This window comes from Pantherophis guttatus, chromosome 11, assembly GCF_059756535.1.
Source record: "Pantherophis guttatus breed Tessera chromosome 11, ASM5975653v1, whole genome shotgun sequence".
Classification (NCBI taxonomy): Eukaryota; Metazoa; Chordata; class Lepidosauria; order Squamata; family Colubridae; genus Pantherophis; species Pantherophis guttatus.
In genome coordinates, this window is record NC_142073.1 from 5811301 (window position 1) to 5831169 (window position 19869).

General features: G+C 41.9%; 1 protein-coding gene across 3 annotated transcripts; it reads left to right on the plus strand.

Moving 5' to 3' along the window:
- Nucleotides 1-7079: 7079 nt before the first annotated feature.
- Nucleotides 7080-12919, plus strand: SNX20 (sorting nexin 20). Of its 3 annotated transcripts, none has more exons than XM_087877017.1 (4): nt 7080-7564; nt 8424-8593; nt 10500-10642; nt 11851-12919. In XM_087877017.1, exons 2-4 carry the CDS (start codon nt 8428-8430, stop codon nt 12517-12519), a joined length of 978 nt encoding a protein of 325 aa, XP_087733143.1. In that variant the 5' UTR covers nt 7080-7564; nt 8424-8427; the 3' UTR covers nt 12520-12919. The 3 variants fall into 3 exon arrangements, with proteins under 3 accessions (XP_087733143.1, XP_034282379.2, XP_060538494.2); XM_034426488.2 differs by lacking the exon at nt 7080-7564 and adding an exon at nt 7703-7780; XM_060682511.2 differs by lacking the exon at nt 7080-7564 and having other exon boundaries at nt 7912-8593.
- Nucleotides 12920-19869: the final 6950 nt, after the last annotated feature.

Sequence of the window (19869 nt, forward strand, 5' to 3'; positions counted from 1 at the left end):
GATGACGTCATTCGGAGGGAAGGAGGGGCCATGTGTCTGTTGCTATTGTATATTAATAATCCGTAATCGGCGTTTATAATTTATACTGTAGGATCATTGTTGGGGGGATACTTTGATTTATATTGTTTCTCCCCAAAAATAATAATAATAAAAATAACAAGGCACAGTTGAAAGCAAAGAATAAAAATGGAAGAACACGTGCAAATGCGTATGAATGCATAAGGGGAAAGAAATTGGTTTTAAAATATATGATTTATTTCTAGCTCTAATGCAGATCCTTACCATTGTTTTCGTATAGATTCTTTAAAAATGGATTAAAATCTGCGTAGAATATGTGCACTATATTTAAACGTTGACAAAAGGATACATACATTAGAATAGAATAGAATAATAAATAGAATAGAATAGAATAGAATAGAATAGAATAGAATAGAATAGAATAGAATAGAATAGAATTCTTTATTGGCCAAGTGTGATTGGACACACAAGGAATTTGTCTTGGTGCATACGCTCTCGGAGTACATACGTAAAAGAAAAGATACGTTCGTCAAGAATCATAAGGTACAACACTTAATAATAGTCATAGGGAACAAATAAGAAATCAAATCATATTAGGAAACAGTCAATATAAATTGTAAGGATACCAGCAACAAGGTTACAGTCATACAGTCATAAGTGGGAGGAGATGGGTGATAGGAATGATGAGAAGATTAATGCAGACTTAGTGAATAGTTTGATAGTGTTGTGGGAACCGGCTGAATACCACCTCTGTTGGGGACTCCTGATCTTTTAGAGTATGCACAAGTCACTCTCTGCTTGTCCTTCCTTAAGTGAAATTGACCTGTGGTAGAAAACCCAAGAACTGTCAGTCAATCACAGTTCTCTTCCTCCGGCTTCAAGCTGTCTTAATTGCTGAGTGTCTCCACATAAGCGAAAGAAGGTATGCTTTTCTTCCCACGCTCCGTGCATTTTGGGGTCTGCAGTTGGGTCCCTGAGTCTACTGGGTTCTTCTCGAAACATCCTAGAAGCTGTTTGAACAGAAGGTCTGGGAAGGAGAGTTGAGTGTTAGAAAAAAGAAAAAGGAAAAAAAAAAAACAACAACCAAGGAATAAACAAAAAGTCTGTAGAGATTCTCAGTTCATCCAGGTCATGGTTGTCCCAAAGGTGCTTTTCCAGGAGGCAACTGGAGTTTCTGTTTTTTTCTTTTCTTTTCAAGAAATAAACAATGACACTGAAAGTTTGCTAAGTTGCCGTGGCGTCGGCTCTCTGTTGTCGGAATCTCTGTATAGCTCAACAACAACCGTACTTCAGTCATCTTGCGCAAAGAACATGGCGGTGCCAACAAGTTGCTATGCTGAGAAAATAGAGAACGGGAAAATGACGGAAACTTCAGGATCAGGAACAAGAAGCCAGATCAACAAATCATGGCTGCATTTGAACGAGGCCAGGATATGAAAAAGGGGAGACAAATCTCTACCTTCAGGAACTTAGAACATCTCTTGAAGTAGAGATAACTCAAGAAGGCAGCAAAGAAAAGCTGGTTCTGAGTGGCATCATTCGTCATCCCCAGAAGAAAATGTTTCCGGCACAAAGATTTGACTCAATGGCAATAGCCTCTTCTTACAAAATTGAGTAATCATCATGGGGTTAAGGGAGAGTGGTGCGGTGGCCTAGAGGTGGAGCTCTCACCTCACAATCAGTAGGCTGTGAGTTCGATCCTAGGTAGAGGCAGATATTTCTCTCTCTGGGCACAATGGGAATATATCTGCTGAACAAAGCTCTGCATTGGCGACAGGAAGGGCATCTGGTCCATTGAGGACCCAGTTTGTGGGGGCAATAAGCTGACTTTTTGTATAAATAAATATAAAAGTATGAAGGCTATTGCTTAACGCATTGTAAGCCGCCCTGGGTCTCCGGAGAAAGGCGGCATATAAATCAAATTTAAAAAAAAATGCTCTACTAGCTCCATTCAGTTGCCCAAACTCCACCCCGCATGGGATTATGGGGTCGTTAAATAATGATGATGATGATCATGGAGTTAAGGGGTTTCTGTCATCTCAGAGCTTCTTCATTGGAGAAGCTTCCCTGTTTCAACCGTAGCTTTTTAGAAAGATGCTACTTTGCTGGCACTTCTGCCCCAATGTGATGCCAGTATGCAAATTATTTGGAACAATGCACACAGAAAGCATGAGCTGAAAGGTGTCACAAAGGCAAGACCAGGCAGTCCAAGGTCATAGAGGTGTGGGGCATTCACTCAGATATCTCCATCCAAGCCAAGAGGGAGCTTTGGGTGTCTGGTGTTAGGACTTAGTAGACTTGGCCGCAAGGTGCAGAAGTCTTGTTCTCAGGTGTCTTTTCCAAGAGGTCTTGGTGCCACCTCAAAAGCTCAAACAAATGAGGACAGCGAAGTGTTGGAGATGCTTCCATGGAACTATTTTATGTTGCCTTTGCTGTTTTAGGACGAGGAGAAGGTACCCCGTTCTTTGGCTTGCTAAAACAGTGTTGAGAAATAGGAACAATTTGGAGAAATGCTCGTATTCCATGTGATTGGTTTTGGATTCTAGATGAAAGAATCATACAGGCTGGGTTCTAGGCCTAACTCTTGTTAACTGATTTCCAAACAGTCCATCAAGCAACGATACTTGGAAAGAACATCAGTAAAAGAAATAATATTGGGAAACGCTGTCAGATGAAATGTTTGTTTGTTGCCCATGTGAGGATTTCCTTAAGTGTTATGCAAAAAAAAATCAAAAATCAAAATCGAAATACAAAATTCCAAAAATGTTTTCAGAATTTTAAAAAGACTGAGCAGCGTCAACTCCATGGGCACCTTTTACTGAAATGATAATATGCAAATATTTCATTTTGTTTTGTTTTGTTTAGAGAAGCAATCAAAGATGCTATTCCCCATAGCCTATAAAATGATTCAGAATATCTCCTATTCTACTTCAGGATATTTCCAAGGGTTTATCCCAGGGGTGAAATTCAGCAGGTTCTGACAGGTTCTGGAGAACTGGTAGCGGAAATTTTGAATAGTTCAGAGAACCGGCAAATACCACTTCTGGCGAGCCCAAGAGTGGGGTGGGAATGGAGATTTTGCAATATCCTTCCCCCAGGAGTGGGGAGGGAATGGAGATTTTGCAATATCCTTCCCCTGGAGTGGGGTGGGAATGGAGATTTTTGCAGTATCCTTCCCCTGGAGTGGGGAGGGAATGGGGATTTTGCAGTATCCTTCCCCTGGAGTGGGGAGGGAATGGGGATTTTGCAGTATCCTTCCCCTGGAGTGGAGTGGGAATGGGGATTTTGCAATATCCTTCCCCCAGGAGTGGGGAGGGAATGGGGATTTTGCAGTATCCTTCTCCTGGAGTGGGGAGGAAATGGAGATTTTGCAGTATCCTTCCCCTGCCATGCCCACCAAGCCACGCCCACCAAGCCACACCACGTCCACCAAGCCACACCCACAGAACCGATAGTCAAAAAAAAAAATTGAATTCCACCACTGGTATATCCCATCCCCTGTGGGCCCCTGGCCAATCTGTGTTGGGCAGTCTGAACATCAGCTCTCCATTTGATGAAATCATTTGCTTTCCCTGCAGTTCAGTGGAAAAAATCCTGGAGTTTTCTGGAGCCAAGTGGTACACTCCTGGTCTGGAGCCAGTGATAGTCCACGACATCTTATCGGACAGCATTCCAGATATCAGGGACAACGATAGCATGGAAATTACCGCGATGATGCATGAAGTGAAAGAAGATGGCGATCTATTGAATAGCACTTCAGACCTAAATCTGGAAGATGACCCAGATCTCAGCAACATGCCCGTCGATCTCCAAGACTACCTGGACGAATGGAAAGGATATAGTACATTTCCAGGCCGTGACCTCAAAGCCTATGAGACAATAGCGAACTCAATGGATCAGATTATGCCAGAAGAACCTAAAGAAACAGGAGAAGAAACTAGAAGTCATTCTGGACCACCTGGAGAAGAATAAGAAATGAGGGGTGAAGGACAAATCTGGATTTGTCTCGGCCCTTCAAGATTAACAAGAAGATTCTTATGCAAGCTATTTCCTTTGATTCTGAGAAGAAGGGATCTTGGCTTATAAACGAGCCTTACTTCAGGTTTCGAAAGCCCCCGTTGGTTAAGATCGAGAAGGTCTTCAGATCTTCAGCCTAGAGCAAATCCCAACAAATTATTCATTTGATTATATCAGAAAGGCATTTTTCATATCTTTTTTTTTTTTTTAACACTGAAGCTGGAGGAGGGATGGGTGACTTTTTCTGCAGAAAGTCCCATGTGGGTATCTTAATATCTTAATCAGTGGGTGAAATTAACGATGGTCTCTTTGCACTTCCATATCTTTCCGACATTCGTTTTTTTCCCCCTTTCCTTTAGAGCAGACTAATGTGGGGTCATTCGCTTGAGAAGTCTAAACTTCAACTTGTAGGCAGCTTTGGAAAGGGGCACCTCTCTTTAAAGGTTATGCTCCCTTAAAATATACGTATTCTTTGCCGATTCTGGATTTTTTCAGTTTCACTTGTTGATTGACAATTGTGTCGTACTGCATTTCTACCCTGTTTATTTCCTTTTTTAAATAAATGCTTTAGAAACCCTCGAATCTGTCCGGTTCTTTAAAATGCAAGGAAGGTTAAGTAAACGCAAACATGCTGAAGAATTCCACAAGAAAAGAAAGGGAGGAAATATAATGCTCCTTTGTCCTCTTATAACATATCGATAAGGGCTATATGCTTCCGTTCTATCAGAAGATTTGAAACTGTATTCTTTAAACCTGGATGGATGTTCACCTCATTTCACACTGTGAAATGTATATGTATATATATACAGTGTTTTTCTGTCGAGACACCTGGTCTACCCCAGCATGTGGGAGGGAGCGTGAGTAGAAAAATAGGGCCCACCTTTGGTGGGAAGGGAACAGCGTTCCATGCGCCTTTGGCGTTGAGTCATGCCAGCCATATGACCACGGAGACATCTTCGGACAGCGCTGGTTCTTCAGCTTTGAAACGGAGATGAACACTGTCCCCTAGAGTTGGGAACGACTAGCACATATGTGCGAGGGGAACCTTTACCTTTACCTTTTAACAAACTAAACCCAAAGGATAATAATCTTGTAACCCAAGCTGCTGGGGTTTTTTTGTGATTTAGGCTTTTAGTTGAAAGTTTGGAGAACTAACTTCAGATCCCTTTTCTTTGAAAAGTTTTCCGCTATGACTCGAAGAAATGATCTGCTCACTCCATCTTCAAGGGGATCAACAATTCTGAATTCCGCAAAATGAAGAAACTCTCCCACAATCATATTTTTTGGGGAGGGAAATCCTTTAGTGCCCCAACTCTCATCTTTCAAAAATAAATGCCTCACCCCAACATCAAACAACCTATTTCAAGGTTCTGTAGGTTACCACAGCTGAAGAAGAATTGTGTTGGAATGGAAATTACCAGCCAGAATTCTCAGAAATTTAAACAACAGACACTTCTGGTAGCACAATTCTATTATTAGATGGTAGCAGCTATTTTAAGCCATTTTATCTTTTGCTGATAGATTGGATTAGAGACTGGTAAATCAGAAAGTTCTTGGCTACTGGTTTTTTTATTAGTTTTGACAGGAAGCAGTTTGAATGTTATATTTATAGTCAGAAAGCTGGCTGCTTACGTATCACTAGAGCTTATTTCACCCACGGCCTGCTTAACAGGCAATAACTGATAAATATTAATCCTTTAAAAATGCAGAGACTGGATGGAGATTCTTTCCTTCATTTCCATTTACTTTAACAAGCTCAAGGGGATCTGATGCATCTGGATAATTGTAGCTTAGAAATATCTCTCATTGGTGACAACTCCATGGGCAGAAATCTGACTTGGTGAGCCCTCGGCAAGAGGAAAATGATCAAAAAACGAATGGCAATCCAGAAAATCGAAATGCAGAATAACAAAGTTGGAAGAGACCTTAGAGGTCTTCTAGTCCAACCCCCTGTATAACATTTCAGACAAATGGTTGTCCAATCTCTTCTTAAAAACCTCCAGTGATGAAGCACCCACAACTTCAAGCAAGCCACATAAAGCCCATAGTGAGTTGTCCTTATTTGGATAGGCCTTCTAAGACTGTATTTATCTGAGATGTTCGCCAAACGAAGTGACTCTCCTTCCAAATAAACATTTGATGTAAAAGCCTGAAATATGCTCCAAATTCTATCATCATCGTCATCATCAGTTAACTATGATGAATGCAAAATATTTCTATTCTGCCCTATTGCTGAGTTTTGAAGTTGCTTATATAGCATTTTTCTTTTCAAAGACCAGTAGACACAATCCCTAAGAACAAAGAAGTCAAAACATCATCTATGAGATAAAGCCATATCAATCCACCGATCTTAAAAAAAAGTTTCCAAAAATCCATGTGCCCTTCATCAGTTTCTGGAGTCCTGGTTCTTAGCTCAATAAATCCAGACACTTCTGACGGAAATTTTTCACGGTGTAAGGTCCAATAATAATATGTTTAAGCTCATAAATGCCAAACAAGAAACTTAAACAGAGGCTTGAGTAAAATAGCATTTAATCTTGATCAAGCTTAAATGGTTAGCTGTTCCAAACACATACAAGATTGTTAGGGGGCAATATGCTATTTAGTATACTGTCTTTGGTACAAGCCGCCCAGAATCCTCGGAGAGAGGGCGCCATAGAAATATGACTAATACATAAATAAATAAATAAGATACATGCAGGTAACAACTACAGACAAGAAAGCGGATGTGAATCTCTTTTATATTGTTCAGAAACATCATAAACCTCCAATTCTGGCATCTTTGATTTGTGTTTCCCTGGAATTTGGTTTGTGTATCCCCTGGAACAGGGTAGAGCCTCTTAATGAGCATCATTACCTCTTTCCTTTGTTCTCACAATTGACCACTTGACCCCTTGGTGTGAAGGGAACGGAACTCAACCCAGATTGAGTGTTAGCATCTCCAATCTGATAAATTCTGGGCAGGGGGGAAAGAGATAAGGCTCTGATCATATAGTTTGACAAATGCCAGATACTTCACAACAGACCCCAATAACAGTAAGTTTCTACTAATTCTAGTATTTCAGTATATCATCTATTTCCTTACATTGGAAAAGTAGGAAAATAGTTAACTAGGGCAATCAATACATATTCCAGCTTCACTATTACATTGCAGACATTTGAAGATTACTATTCTCAACACTGACCAGATTATCTGGATTGTGCCAAGACCTTGTCCTCATATAAAAGGAACCAGGTATCATATTTAAAAAAAAAAAAAAAAATCAGAGAACTCATGACTTTTTGTAGTAACCACCTTCTTAAAACAGCACAGATGAGATTAAAAATGAGGAAGCTCGGCTAAACTTCCTTCGTTAGAATAAAATAGAGAAGTTGACCAAGATATCTAAAGTGAAACTCAATGTTTACTTGTCTCTGGAGATTTCAAAAGGAAGCCAGAAGGGTTGCTATCGCCGCGTTTTAAAGCTTCACAACGTATCAAATCATTTCCAGAGTTCTACCAGGGCAGAATTTCGTCTCTTAAGAGTAGGTAAGTTTCAAACTGGTGCGATGTGCTTGCTTGTGATTTTTTTTGCTTAGGACTATGTTTATTCCTAACTATATTGTTTTGTCCTGTTAGAGCAGGCTAGATGGATGTAAGCGAGTTGCATCCGTTCTGTGTTTTGCCTGAACTGCACCTTATTCAACAAAATATGGTGAAAACATGTCTGAAAAGCTTCCTGTGATATATTGTAAGCTTTCTCAGGTACAGCAAACAAGAAACATGTCCTTCTTCTTCTTTTTTGTGCCATATCTGTCATCGGACGTTGGCGATCATGTTGGCAATCCTATTTTTGTCAACAGCCGTATGAAAAAGTACTGCTGAGTTTTGTCCAAACCAGTCCCTTAGATTTTGAAGCCATGATGTTCTTCTGCTGCCTGAACCTCGTTTGTCTTCAATCTTTCCCTGCAGGATTAAGTGACGGGATGCCGTGTTTTTCTGGGTGTTGCAACCACATGTCCAAAATATTCTAACTTTCGCTTTTTAATGGCTTTGATGATTTCCCTTTGCTTTCCCAGGAGGCTTATCACCTCCTCATTTGTGATTTTGTTAACCCCGCTTATACGTAACAGCTGTCTGTAAATCCATGTCCAGAAACATGTCCAGATGAGCTAATTCTACTTTATTGTAAGGCTACCGTACATTAACTAAACATTGCAAGTCTGATAGGAGAAATCTCCCGCCATCTCTTTGATAAATTGGGGAGGCTTTTTTCTCTGCCTGTTATGCATCTGTGGGCCATGTCCTCTCTTATCTCATCATTCCCTAGACAGCATCTCTTCCCTCCACCTTTCAAGGTCATTCCCACCTACCATTATACATACCAATTACATTTTTTCTCTGGAAGCTGTATGATGGATGAAAACCAGTCCTACTCAGGAGCGGAAGAAAGGCAGGAAGACCCCGCAGAGACATCCAAACCTCCTAAAGTCATTCATTCTGGCAAAGAGGACGATTATGAAAACATGAATTCATGTCAAGCAACCCAGGAAGCAAAAGAGACCACCAACCAACCAGGTAAGCCATTTTATAGGATAGGCAACTTGCTGTCCTCCACATGTTTTGCATCCCAAATCCCATCAGCCCACCGGGGTGAGCTTCAGATCCTTTAGCAATGGGTTCGCTGCCCCGTTGCTGGGTGGGTGTGGCAATGGTGGGCATGGCCTAGTCGGCCGCCTACACCACGACAGGGAGGGGAGCGTTTTTCGCCCTCCCCAGGCTCTGGAGGCTTTCCTTGAGCCTCTGGGAAGGTGAAAACTGCTTCCCTCGGGGTTTTACAAACCTGTTTCCGGACTTCTGGAACCTCCGATAGGCTCATTTTTTGCCCTCCCAGACCCTCCGTGCACCACCTGCACTTACCTGGAATGATGAATGGGCCGTGTGAGGACTCCTGGGAGGGGAGGGGCGGATGGGTGTGGCCATCCAGGGGTGACATTTGGGGGTTTGCTGAACCCTGGTGATCCTTGGCTAGAGGATCGCCCAAACCCTGCCGAACCCCCGGGAGCAGTGGTGGGATTCAGCCAGTTCGCACCACTTCGGGAGAACTGGTTGTTAACTTTCTGAGCAGTTTGGTGAACTGGTTGTTGGAAAAAATCATTAGGGCAGAGAACCGGTTGTTAAATTATTTCAATCCCATCACTGCCCAGAAGCCCACCCCTCCGCTCTACCATTGGAAAGACACTGCTAAGGACTGTGATCCAACACAACTACCTACCTGTGGTTCTGAATTCAGTTGCCCTTATTGGTTCGTTCTGATTCTATTCAGTACTGAATTTGAATGGACCAGCCTTTTTAGAGGGATTGAAGTCCATTTTTACACTTCAGAAAGCTCGGATGATGGTGAATGGGGATTTGACAGAGCTGAATAAATCCGGAAAGAAACCAGATTGGGTGTCCTTCATCCCCTTTATTATTTAGCTTGGTGTTGGAACTACTAAACAGGGACATTAGACAAAGATAACAGAGCAAAAGGATTACTAATTAAAGCACATCAAGTATAAACTTCGTGCTTTTGTTGATGACTTTGTTTTGGTTTTGCAAGAGCCGCTAGAGAATATTCACTCTGTGATGAGGAAGATTAAAATATTTGGAGAAATGGCGGGTTTGAAAATAAATAAAAATAAATAAAAGATGACAATTCTGCTCAATGTACTGCAATCATGGTTTGTAAACGGTGGCTTAACTCAATGTAGCCTATACCAGGGGTCTCCAACCTTGGCAACTTTAAGACTTTTGGACTTTAACTCCCAGAGTTAAAGGAATTAAACTCAAAGGAATTGAAGTCCACAAGTCTTAAAGTTGCCAAGGTTGGAGACCCCTGGTCTATACAATCTTCCCCTAGCATTCCAAGTTAAAATTATTTCAGTGCTCTAAAGATAATATCAAATATCTTTATTACAGTCTATGACTTGCCTTTACAATAAGAGTATAGTCAAAAGGAGCCTTGGTAGTACAGTGGTCTATGCACCCTGTTATTAACACAGCTGCCTGCAATTACTGCAGGTTCGAATCTTACCAGGCTCAAGGTTGACTCAGCCTTCCATCCTTTCTAAGGTAGGTTAAATGAGGACCCAGTTTGTGGGGGCAATAAGCTGACTTTGTATAAATATACAAAAGAATGAAGGCTATTGCTTAACGCATTGTAAGCCGCCCTGAGTCTCCGGAGAAGGGCGGTATATAAATCAAATTTTTAAAAAAAATAGTTTAATACAGCAATTAGTTATTAGGGAAGAGGCAAAATAGTCATAGGACAATAGAACAGCCTAACTAATGAAAACATTTCCACCATTGTGTAACTGGGGGAAAAATATTTGGCCTCCTGATATGTGAGTCCTCCATGCGATCTAAAGCCGATCTAAAGCTTACAATCCAGCCATTATTCTAAATCGGCACACTGTCTATAATCCATGACTCTAATTTCCAGAGGAGAAAAATCCCAACTCTTCCATGACAACTAAAGAACTTCAGGAATACTGGCGGAATGAGAAACGAAACTGCCGAGAAGTCAAGGTGCTTTTTGAAATCCCATCAGCCAAAATTGTAGAGAAGCCGTTCTCTAAATATGTGGTAAGCTAATAAGCTAACAAAAAAAGCGGCAATAATGATGATGATGATAATGATGAAGATGATGATGAAGAAGAAGAAGGAGAAGCCTAGGGTTTGAAGCAACCTGTGTTGACCTAAGATGGCTCAGATCTCTAGATGAATAAATCCCCTTTCATCAGTTGAGTCAATCATGACTATAACTTCATTAGGGCTAGATAGTTTTATTTGTTATACTATATCATGGTTAAGAATACAATGGTTAACACCACATTATAAGCCACAAATGTAATGATTATAGCAATTACTGGATTAAGCTACATTACACCTTTGCACAAGCATCGTGGTTTTGAATAGGGTGGTACCCCAGTTGTAAAACATAGGTTACCATATAGTATTATGTGTGACCCAGTAATTCACACAAAGTACTAAGCCATAAGTACCGTATTTTTCAGAGTATAAGACGCACCTTTTTCCCCCCTAAAAGGGGGTGAAAATTTAGGTGCGTCTTATACACCGAATGTAGCCTCACCCACCCACTGGCCCCCACCCTTTGGTCTCTGCCTTGCAGCAGTTACCTCCTTGCAAGCAAACAGCAAGAAAAAACAGCTCCTTTCAGCTTCAGCACAGCCTAATTAGCACAAGTTGATTGGATCGGCCTCCCGACTCTCAGCTGATTTGCTCTCAGCTGTTTTGCGCACGGCTCTGCTGCTTGCTGCAAAGAGGTAAATTGCTGGAGCAGATTTTTTTTTTTTCCTTGTGCTAATCAAGCTATGCTGAAAACGAAAATGAAAGTAAAGCAGGCTGTTTGCTGTTTGCTGCAAGGAGGCAACATTGCTCAGAGGCAGAGGCATATTCACTCTGTGATGAGGAAGATTAAAATATTTGGAGAAATGGCGGGTTTGAAAATAAATAAAAGATGACAATTCTGCTCAATGTACTGCGTGCATCCGGCAATTTTCTTCTTTTCCTCAGCAAAAAAGGTAGGTGCGTCTTATACTCTGAAAAATACGGTGCTTGGATCATGGATTGTTGAATAAACCACAGGACATAAGTTATCACATAAGATTAAGCCATCCACCAAGATGAGAAACCGGCATATTTTGCTAAACTAAAACTGCAAATATTCAAAGTAATACAAAACCCATATTCAGGGTAAAGGAGTCCCAGATGACTGGGTCTCTTTTTGCATCTGACATTCCTAAAATATTTTGCTTGTGTATCCCTTCCAGAAGTACCAAATCATCATAATCCAGACTGGCAGCTTTGACAGCAACGTATCCATGATTGAACGCCGGTATTCTGATTTTGAAAAGCTGCACACGAGCCTATTTAAAGAATTTTATGATGAAATGGAAGACCTCGTCTTTCCCAAAAAGATCCTGACTGGCAATTTCATGGATGAAGTCATCCTGGAGAGAAAACTGGCTTTCCAGGATTATTTGCGAATTCTATACTCCATGGAGTTCATCAGGACATCTCGATTGTTCATTGACTTCTTAACAAGGCCTGAGCTGGAAGAGGCCTACAGCTGCCTTCGGGGAGGACAATACACCAAAGCTTTGAAAGGTCTCCTGGAGGCCATCGCTTTGCAAGAGAAGCTCACAAAGCACAGACCCATTCTGTTGGTTCCCACCCTCTGCGCCATCCTTGTATGTCACAAAGATCTGGAGAACTTCAAAAGCGCCTTTGAATTTGGAGAAAAGGCCCTCCAGCGTTTAGAAAAACATTCTGGTCACCGGTACTACCTACCATTGCTAGAAACGATGATCTCCTTAGCATATGAGCTCGGGAGAGACTTCTTGTTCTTCCAAAAGAAGATGGAAGAGAGGAAGGCCAAAAAACTTCCACAGAAAATGTTGACGCTGAAGGAACTGACAGTACAGGAATATGTGCAATGAGGAGAAGAAAGGGAGAGAAATATCATGCAGCTTTTGACGAGACAGGAACATTTTCCCCAATAGAAAGGCTGAAAGGTATTGGGAACTTAGAGGAGGAAAAAAATACGAGGGAACAGTTTAATACACAATTTGTTGTGTGGAGAAAGCAAAACTTCTTGCTCCTTTCTTCTTATGATAAAATTCAGAGATCACCCAGTGGAAACATTGCAGAGAACTGTTTTGTAAAAGTGTTCCCTTGGACATCACCTAATAAATCTGCAGAACGTGATGATGACAGTTTCCAAAATTTGAAAATGTCCCATATTAGCAATGGAGTTAATTATGTTGTGTTAATGCATAGACACCCTTGGTTGTATCAGGATAAGCAGTAAAGGACCAAATATACTAATATAGAGATAAACTGTTCGCTTTGATTAGATTTTTAGGTGGTTTTTTGGGGGAGGTTGGCACTTCAGAAGCTTCCGTGAGCCCTTGTAAAGAAACCAATCACGGGTGACAGACCAAATGCAAATCCTATGCTATTTCATTTCAAAAGAGACAGGAGATGGCTAACATCTGCCTGATGTTTTATAGAAACCTCCAATGACACCATCGTGAGCATGTAACATCTGGGTGGAACAGTTTGAACATCCTCTGGGATCCACGTCCTGCTCATGGCAACTTGAAAGCTTTGCAAGTTGACATTATTAATGTTTGAGCCCATTTTCACATCCGTTAAAATTACTGGGAATAGAGATATTTACCTTTGATGGTAAAGATGTTGAGAACATACCATGAATACTGTTAGATAAGATGAACGCTAAACCAGAAATCAAGGCCAAGAAAACTAGATTAACCCAAGACTCTAGGACAGTATTTCTTGACCTTGGCGACTTTAACGCCCAGAATTCCCCAGCCAGCGTAAATATATTTTCTAAATATAATTAGAAAAGATGCCCATCCTTCTCAAAGTGAAGGCACCACTGGATTATCGGTTCTGAAAGGCAGGGTGACAAATAGCAATAGCCCTTAGACCAGGAGTCCTCAACGTATCCACGGGCCGAATACGGCCTGCTGAAGCCATTCATCCGGCCCACGTGGGACCATGAGGCTGCTCCGCCCACACCACCACACCTACCCGCCAGCCCCCACCCTCCTTCTGGAAGCCAGGGAGACCAAAAACGGGGCCATTTTTGGCCTCCCCAGCCAAGAGAGAGAGAGGGGGGGAAACAGAAGTCCCTCACACCCCGCCCCGCAAGGCAGTCACATCCCTTCACTAACCACCTTTCCACCTCTAGGAGCATAACAAATTAAAGTTTAATTTGTGTGTATTATTTAATGGACTGCTAAATTGGCCATGCCCACCCAGTCACATGGCCACCTAGTCATGCCCACCCAGCCGGTCCGGTGCCCCAACAGTCTGAAGGAATTCGCCCCCTGTTTAAAAAGTTTGAGGACCCCTGCCTTAGACGTATATACCGATTCACAGTGCTTTACAGCCTTCTCCAAGAAGTTTATAGAGTCAGCATCTTGCCCCCAACAAATCTACATCCTCCCAAAGGTGCTTTTTTCAAGAGGCAACTGGACTTCTTTGGTTTTTCTTTGAAGATGTTTCGCTTCTCATCCAAGAAGCTCCTTCAGCTCTGACTGGATGGTGGGGAATGGAAGGATTTGCATCCTTTTAGAGCAGTGTTTCTCAACCTTGGAAGCTTGAAGATGGGTGGACTTCAACTCCCCAAATCCCCTGGGTGTTGAAGTCCACCCATCTTCAAGCTACCAAGGTTGAGAAACACTGTTTTAGAGAGTCCTTGAGGCTACTTGGAGGTTTGTCTGTGTCCTCAGTATTCACCTGAGTACTGCAAATGAGTGTGGAGCCTTTTTGCAAATGACCAGCTTTCTGCAAGGAGTATAAATCCTTCCCTTCCCCACCATCCAGTCAGAGCTGAAGAAGCTTCTTGGATGAGAAGCAAAACATCTTCAAAGAAGAAACAAGAAAGTCTTGAAAAAAGCACCTTCCGGACAGCCACGACTTGGATGACTGAGAATGACCATAGACGAATCTGGATCCTCATTTTACCGACCTCAGAAGGATGGAAGGTTGAGTCAACCTTGAGTTGATTATGAATTTATGGCGCCACTAGATGGTGCTGCCACATTAAATGCCATCTGTAGTTCTAGGAGCCTGCCATAAAATCAGCCGCTTTCTTCTTTTAGAAAAAAAAAAGCTAAACTTTTTTATTTTTCCGAAAGGAAAAAAAGAAAACAATTGGAATTGAGATGTGCAATTGAGAAAAAAAAAAACCCAGGCCATTTACCTTATTAAGGATTTAAATTTGGAAGGAAAAAAAAAAAACTACACACCCAACACAATTCCACTGTGAGCTTTGGATTGAAGAATTTACCTTTCTAGTAATCCTTGTGGACAATTTAATATCTCCCTTTATCACGAGGCTGTAGGAGCCGGGCTGGAGAGAGCTGAAAGGAAAAATATTCTTGCAGACTTTTAAACCTGGTGAGTTCAAAGCCGAAGGCACAGCTGTGCTTCTTTCCCTACACTACCATTTCCTCCTGATCAAAAGGAGGCAAAGTAAAACTCGAAACTCTTTAAAGAACTATCAGATAATGAGGGGAGAAGAACAAAAGTGAACTCACTCTCTCTCTCCCCCCCCTCTTTTTTTTTCCTCTTTCTCTTTCCATGATTCAGAGGACAGTTGAAATTCAGTGTATTCCTAGCTGACTTTTTTGGCTGGGATCAGAAGTTGCCTGAGATTGTTTAACCGCACTGAATGTTGACAATCCAGAAAGTCTAGAGATCCAAGAGGTCTCTGACCTTGACAACTTTACGACTGATGGACTTCAACTCCCAGAATTCCCCAGCATGAGAGCCTGGGGGATTCTGGGAGTTGAAGTCTACAAGTCCTTAAAGTTGCCAAGGTTGGACACCCCTGATTCAGATAAAAGGAGCATCGCTCTGTCCCAGCAAGGAGGTTCTACCTGCACTTGACTGACCTTTCTTGGCTCAGCAAGGCCAGACCTGGTTAATAATTGGAGGGAGAAATTGTAGAAACGAACAAGGTCATATTAGGAAATCCAAAAAAAATCCCAACAGGCATTGACAAAATGAGATGAAGTCAACCAGAAACCAAGATTGATTAGAAAGGGAAAGGGTTGTTGTTGTTGTTGTTGTTGTTGTTGTTGTTGTTATTATTATTATTATTATTATTATTATTATTATTATTATTATCTTTATTCATTAAATATGAAACTCAGTCAACTGAACATTCAAAAATGCATCAGAAAGACCATTGAATGGTGCTAATGGTTGATACGGGTTGCTGCCAGCATCCTAGGTATCAACCAAGTACCTTCTTAAGATGTACAATGTTCCTATTATTATTATTATTATTATTATTATTATTATTATTATTATTATTATTATTATTATTATGTTAATCTTTAGTGAGATTCACAGCCTTTGAGGCTGGTTAACAGCTCAGCAGCTCGAGTCCTAACCAAGGACCTAGGAACTGTTAAGGTATCGTCGGAGGATGTAAGCTGTTCCGAGTAAGGTGGTTTTTTGTAAAGTCAAAATGTTCAAGTCTGGTAAATTTAGAATTTCTAAATAGCGGGGTAGCCCTTTGGGTATTGCTCCAAGGGCTCCAATTACAATCGGGACAACACACGATTTCTTTTTCCACAGTCGCTCAACTTCAATTTGCAAATCCCGGTACTTTGTGATTTTTTTCTTGCTGCTTATCTTCAATCCATGTATCACCAGGTATTGCAATGTCAATGAACCATACTTTTTTCTTTTCAACTATTGTTATGTCAGGTGTGTTGTGGACCAAGTGCCTGTCAGTCTGAATCCTAAAGTCCCACAAGATCTTAAGTTTCTCATTCTTAAGCTTCAGAAAAAATGAAGCTCTGCTTGGGGGCTTCTTTTCTGAAGCTCTGTTTGGGGGCTTCTTTTCTGAAGCTTCCTTTCTGATGCTTTTTTCAGCCTCTGAAACCTCTGTTTAAGAAGCTGGGCGGGGCTACATTTGGGGTATAAGACGCACCCAGATTTTCACCCTCTTTTTTTTTTTGGGAAAAAAGGTGCGTCTTATACTCCGAAAAATACGGTACTCAAAATTTCCACTACCGGTTCTCCAGAACCTGCTGAATAGCACCCCTGCCCCAATCCTGCAGCATCTTCAATATCCAAGGATGTTAGATGAAGACCTGGGATCTCTACAGATGGTTTCAGCTGCTATGCTCACATGAAATGAAAACCCACAAATAAACTTCTTATACCTTCCACCCATTACAAGGGCAGCCTCTAGTTAGACGATACCCAGAGCTGACTTCTCCTGATACAAATACAGATTAACAGAGTTGGAAGGTACCTTGTAGGTCATCTAGTCCAACCCCCTGCCCAAGCAGGAAATCCTACACCATTTCTGACAAATGGCAGTCCAGTCTCTTCTTGAAAGCCTCCAGTGATGAAGCTCCCACAACTTCTGAAGGCAACTTCTGTTCCATGGGTTGATTGCTCTCACTGTCAGGAAATTCCTCCTTATTTCCAGGTTGAATCTCTCCTTGTTCAGTTTCTATCCGTTATTCCTTGTCTGGACTTCGGGTGTTTTGGGAAATAGCTTGATCTCCTCTCTGTGGCAGCCCCTCAAATATTTGAAAACTGCTATTCTGTTTCCCCTGGTCCTTCTCTTCACTAGACTAGCCAGGCCCAGTTCCTTCAACCGTTCATCGTATGTTTTAGCCTCCAGTCCCCTAATCATCTTGGTTGCTCTTCTCTGCACTCTTTCTAGAGTCTCAAGATCTTCTTTATAGTGTGGTGACCAAAACTGGATGCAGTATTCTAGGTGTGGCCTTATTAAGGCTTTACAGAGTGGTATTACTACCTCCCTTGATCTTGATTGTATCCTGATTGACGGACCTGAAGGGATGGGTAGGGATGGGTAGATGTAGGAAGAAAGGTAGAGAAGATCCCTCAAGTCACCCGGTCGCACACTGTGATTAAGGTGTTGGTTCCCACCTTTAAAGCGCTCCATGGCATAGGGCTGGGATACCTGCGAGACCGCCTGCTGCTACCGATAACCTCCCACCGGCCAGTACGCTCGCACAGAGAGGGCCTCCTCAGGGTGCCGTCGGCCAAGCAATGTCGGCTGGCAGCCCCCAGGGGGAAAGCCTTCTCTGTTGGGGCACCCAACCTGTGGAATGAGCTACCTCCTGGAATACGACTGATCCAGGACCTCCGTGCTTTCCGAAAGGCCCTGAAGACTTATTTATTCCAACAAGCTGGCCTAGCTTAAATGGTTTTAATGGGGTTTTTATATTTTCAATTTTATTGATTCTGGGTTTTAAATTGAGAACTTTTCGATTTTGCAGATCTGGGATTTTTAAATTGGAAATGCCGATGATTTAATTTATTTTAGTTTTTTCTTAACTTTTGTACTATATGTGTTTTAAGTTTGGCTGTCCACCGCCCTGAGTCCCCCTGGGGAGAAGTTGAATTAATAAATAAATAAATAAATTTTGCAAAACAAGAAAAAAGAAAGAAAGAAAGAAAGAAACTCAGCTTTCCCTCAAAGGAAAGAACACTACGGAGCTTTAGTCTCCCAGGAGCCCAATCTGACGTGCCAATCTTGTCTCCTTCTTTTGTTTTTTCAGCCATCTCCCCACTTACATCTTCCAATTCCCTTGAAACCCACCTCCCAAGTTTTTTCTTCTCTCCCCCCTCCCCCTCTGGTTGATCACCTGCCCTTCCCGTTGATGAATTCCTGTTTGCCCGTTTCAAAAAAAATAAAATTAAAGAAAGCCCAAAGGAGGAGAGGGGTGGGGGGGAGGAGAACCAAGCTAGGCTGGAGCAGTTGGATATGTTGCTTCGTCTACAGTTCTTTAATATGTACAAGCAAATCTGGCAACTTTCAATCCCTGTTTCTTCCTTTGAAACATGCCTCAGTCTGTCTTTCCCGGTTTCTACTTAGCAGATCTTCATAGGGTTTTTAATACTCTTTCTCCTTTTGCCCTGATCAAAGGAATCAGCTCTCGGTTTGCTTGTTCCTCTGATAAGTGATAAAAGGTGGCACTGAGACTAATGAGAACTGTCTCCAGCCTTCTTAATAAAACCCCTGTAGAAAAAAAAAAGAAGAAGAAGAAGAAGAGGGGAGCGAGAAATCACAATTTATCATCAAATCTTTTAGGGGAAGAAGGTAGTGGTGTTGGGGAGAGTGAAAGAAAACTGTTAGGTACAAAGGCTGTAGGCCTCCAAGTATTTTGGCAGGAGAAATGAAAGCAGCAGGACAATCGTAGAAGTGACTCCGGTCCAAAAGTCCCATCAGAGGTTCCCCCAAATCCTACAGCTCCTTCACTATAAAAAAGATGTGGAGACTCTAGAAAGAGTGCAGAGAAGAGCAACCAAGATGATTAGGGGACTGAAGGCTAAAACATACGATGAACGGTACCTGGAACTGGAAATCTAGGGAAGAGAAGGACCAGGGGAGACATGATAGCAGTCCTCCAATACTTGAGGGGCTGCCACAAAGAGAAGAGGGGGATCAAGCTATTTTCCAAGGCACCCGAAGGCCAAACAAGGAATAATGGATGGAAACTGAACAAGGAGAGATTCAACCTGGAAATAAGGAGAAATTTTCTGACAGTGAGAACAATGAACCCATAGAACAGAAGTTGCCTTCAGAAGTTGTGGGAGCTTCATCACTGGAGGCTTTCAAGAAGAGATTGGACTGCCATTTGTCAGAAATGTTGTAGAGTCACCTGCTTGGGCGGGGGGTTGGATTAGATGACCTACAAGATGGGCCTACCTTCCATCTCTGTTAATGTGTAAGATGCCTTCATGAAGCTTCAGATTGCTCATTGATCCTTAGACATTGTGAAAATAATTTAAGAAATATGGCTTTAATAGCACCACGAATAACGATAACAATATTGGATTGTCTTGTCAACTTTTGGAGTTGATACTTGGGGAACCTATCTAGAGGGACAACCAAGCAAGCAAGCAAGCAAGAACCTTGGCCAAATTATTCCTTATTCCATAGTTGTGTACTGTTTTTATTTTACACAATGTTCCTCAGGCAACTTTTTGTATTAGGAAAGCAACCAGGGTTAATAGCAGAAAGGAGATGTTACTTCAGTCCAGAAGTCCTACCAGGGGTCCCCAAACTCTTCAACTCCTTCATACATCACCCCCACCCACTCCCTTCTAGCATTGATGATGTTACCTAGCTTGGGTAATGAAACATTGCAAGAAAACAAGCAAGCTCAGAGAGCACCAAAGGACCTCAAACTCACTTGCCCTGGGCTGCAATATTCTGTGTGCCCACTAGATGGTAGAAAAGAGATTCAGGACACGCCAAC

Coding starts and splice junctions, on each gene's coding strand:
- SNX20 (XM_060682511.2), top strand. CDS start 8,302: ATGCATCTGTGGGCCATGTCCTCTCTTATCTCATCATTCCCTAGACAG. Junction 8,594..10,499: donor AGAGACCACCAACCAACCAG/GTAAGCCATTTT, acceptor TCTAATTTCCAG/AGGAGAAAAATCCCAACTCT. Junction 10,643..11,850: donor AGCCGTTCTCTAAATATGTG/GTAAGCTAATAA, acceptor TATCCCTTCCAG/AAGTACCAAATCATCATAAT.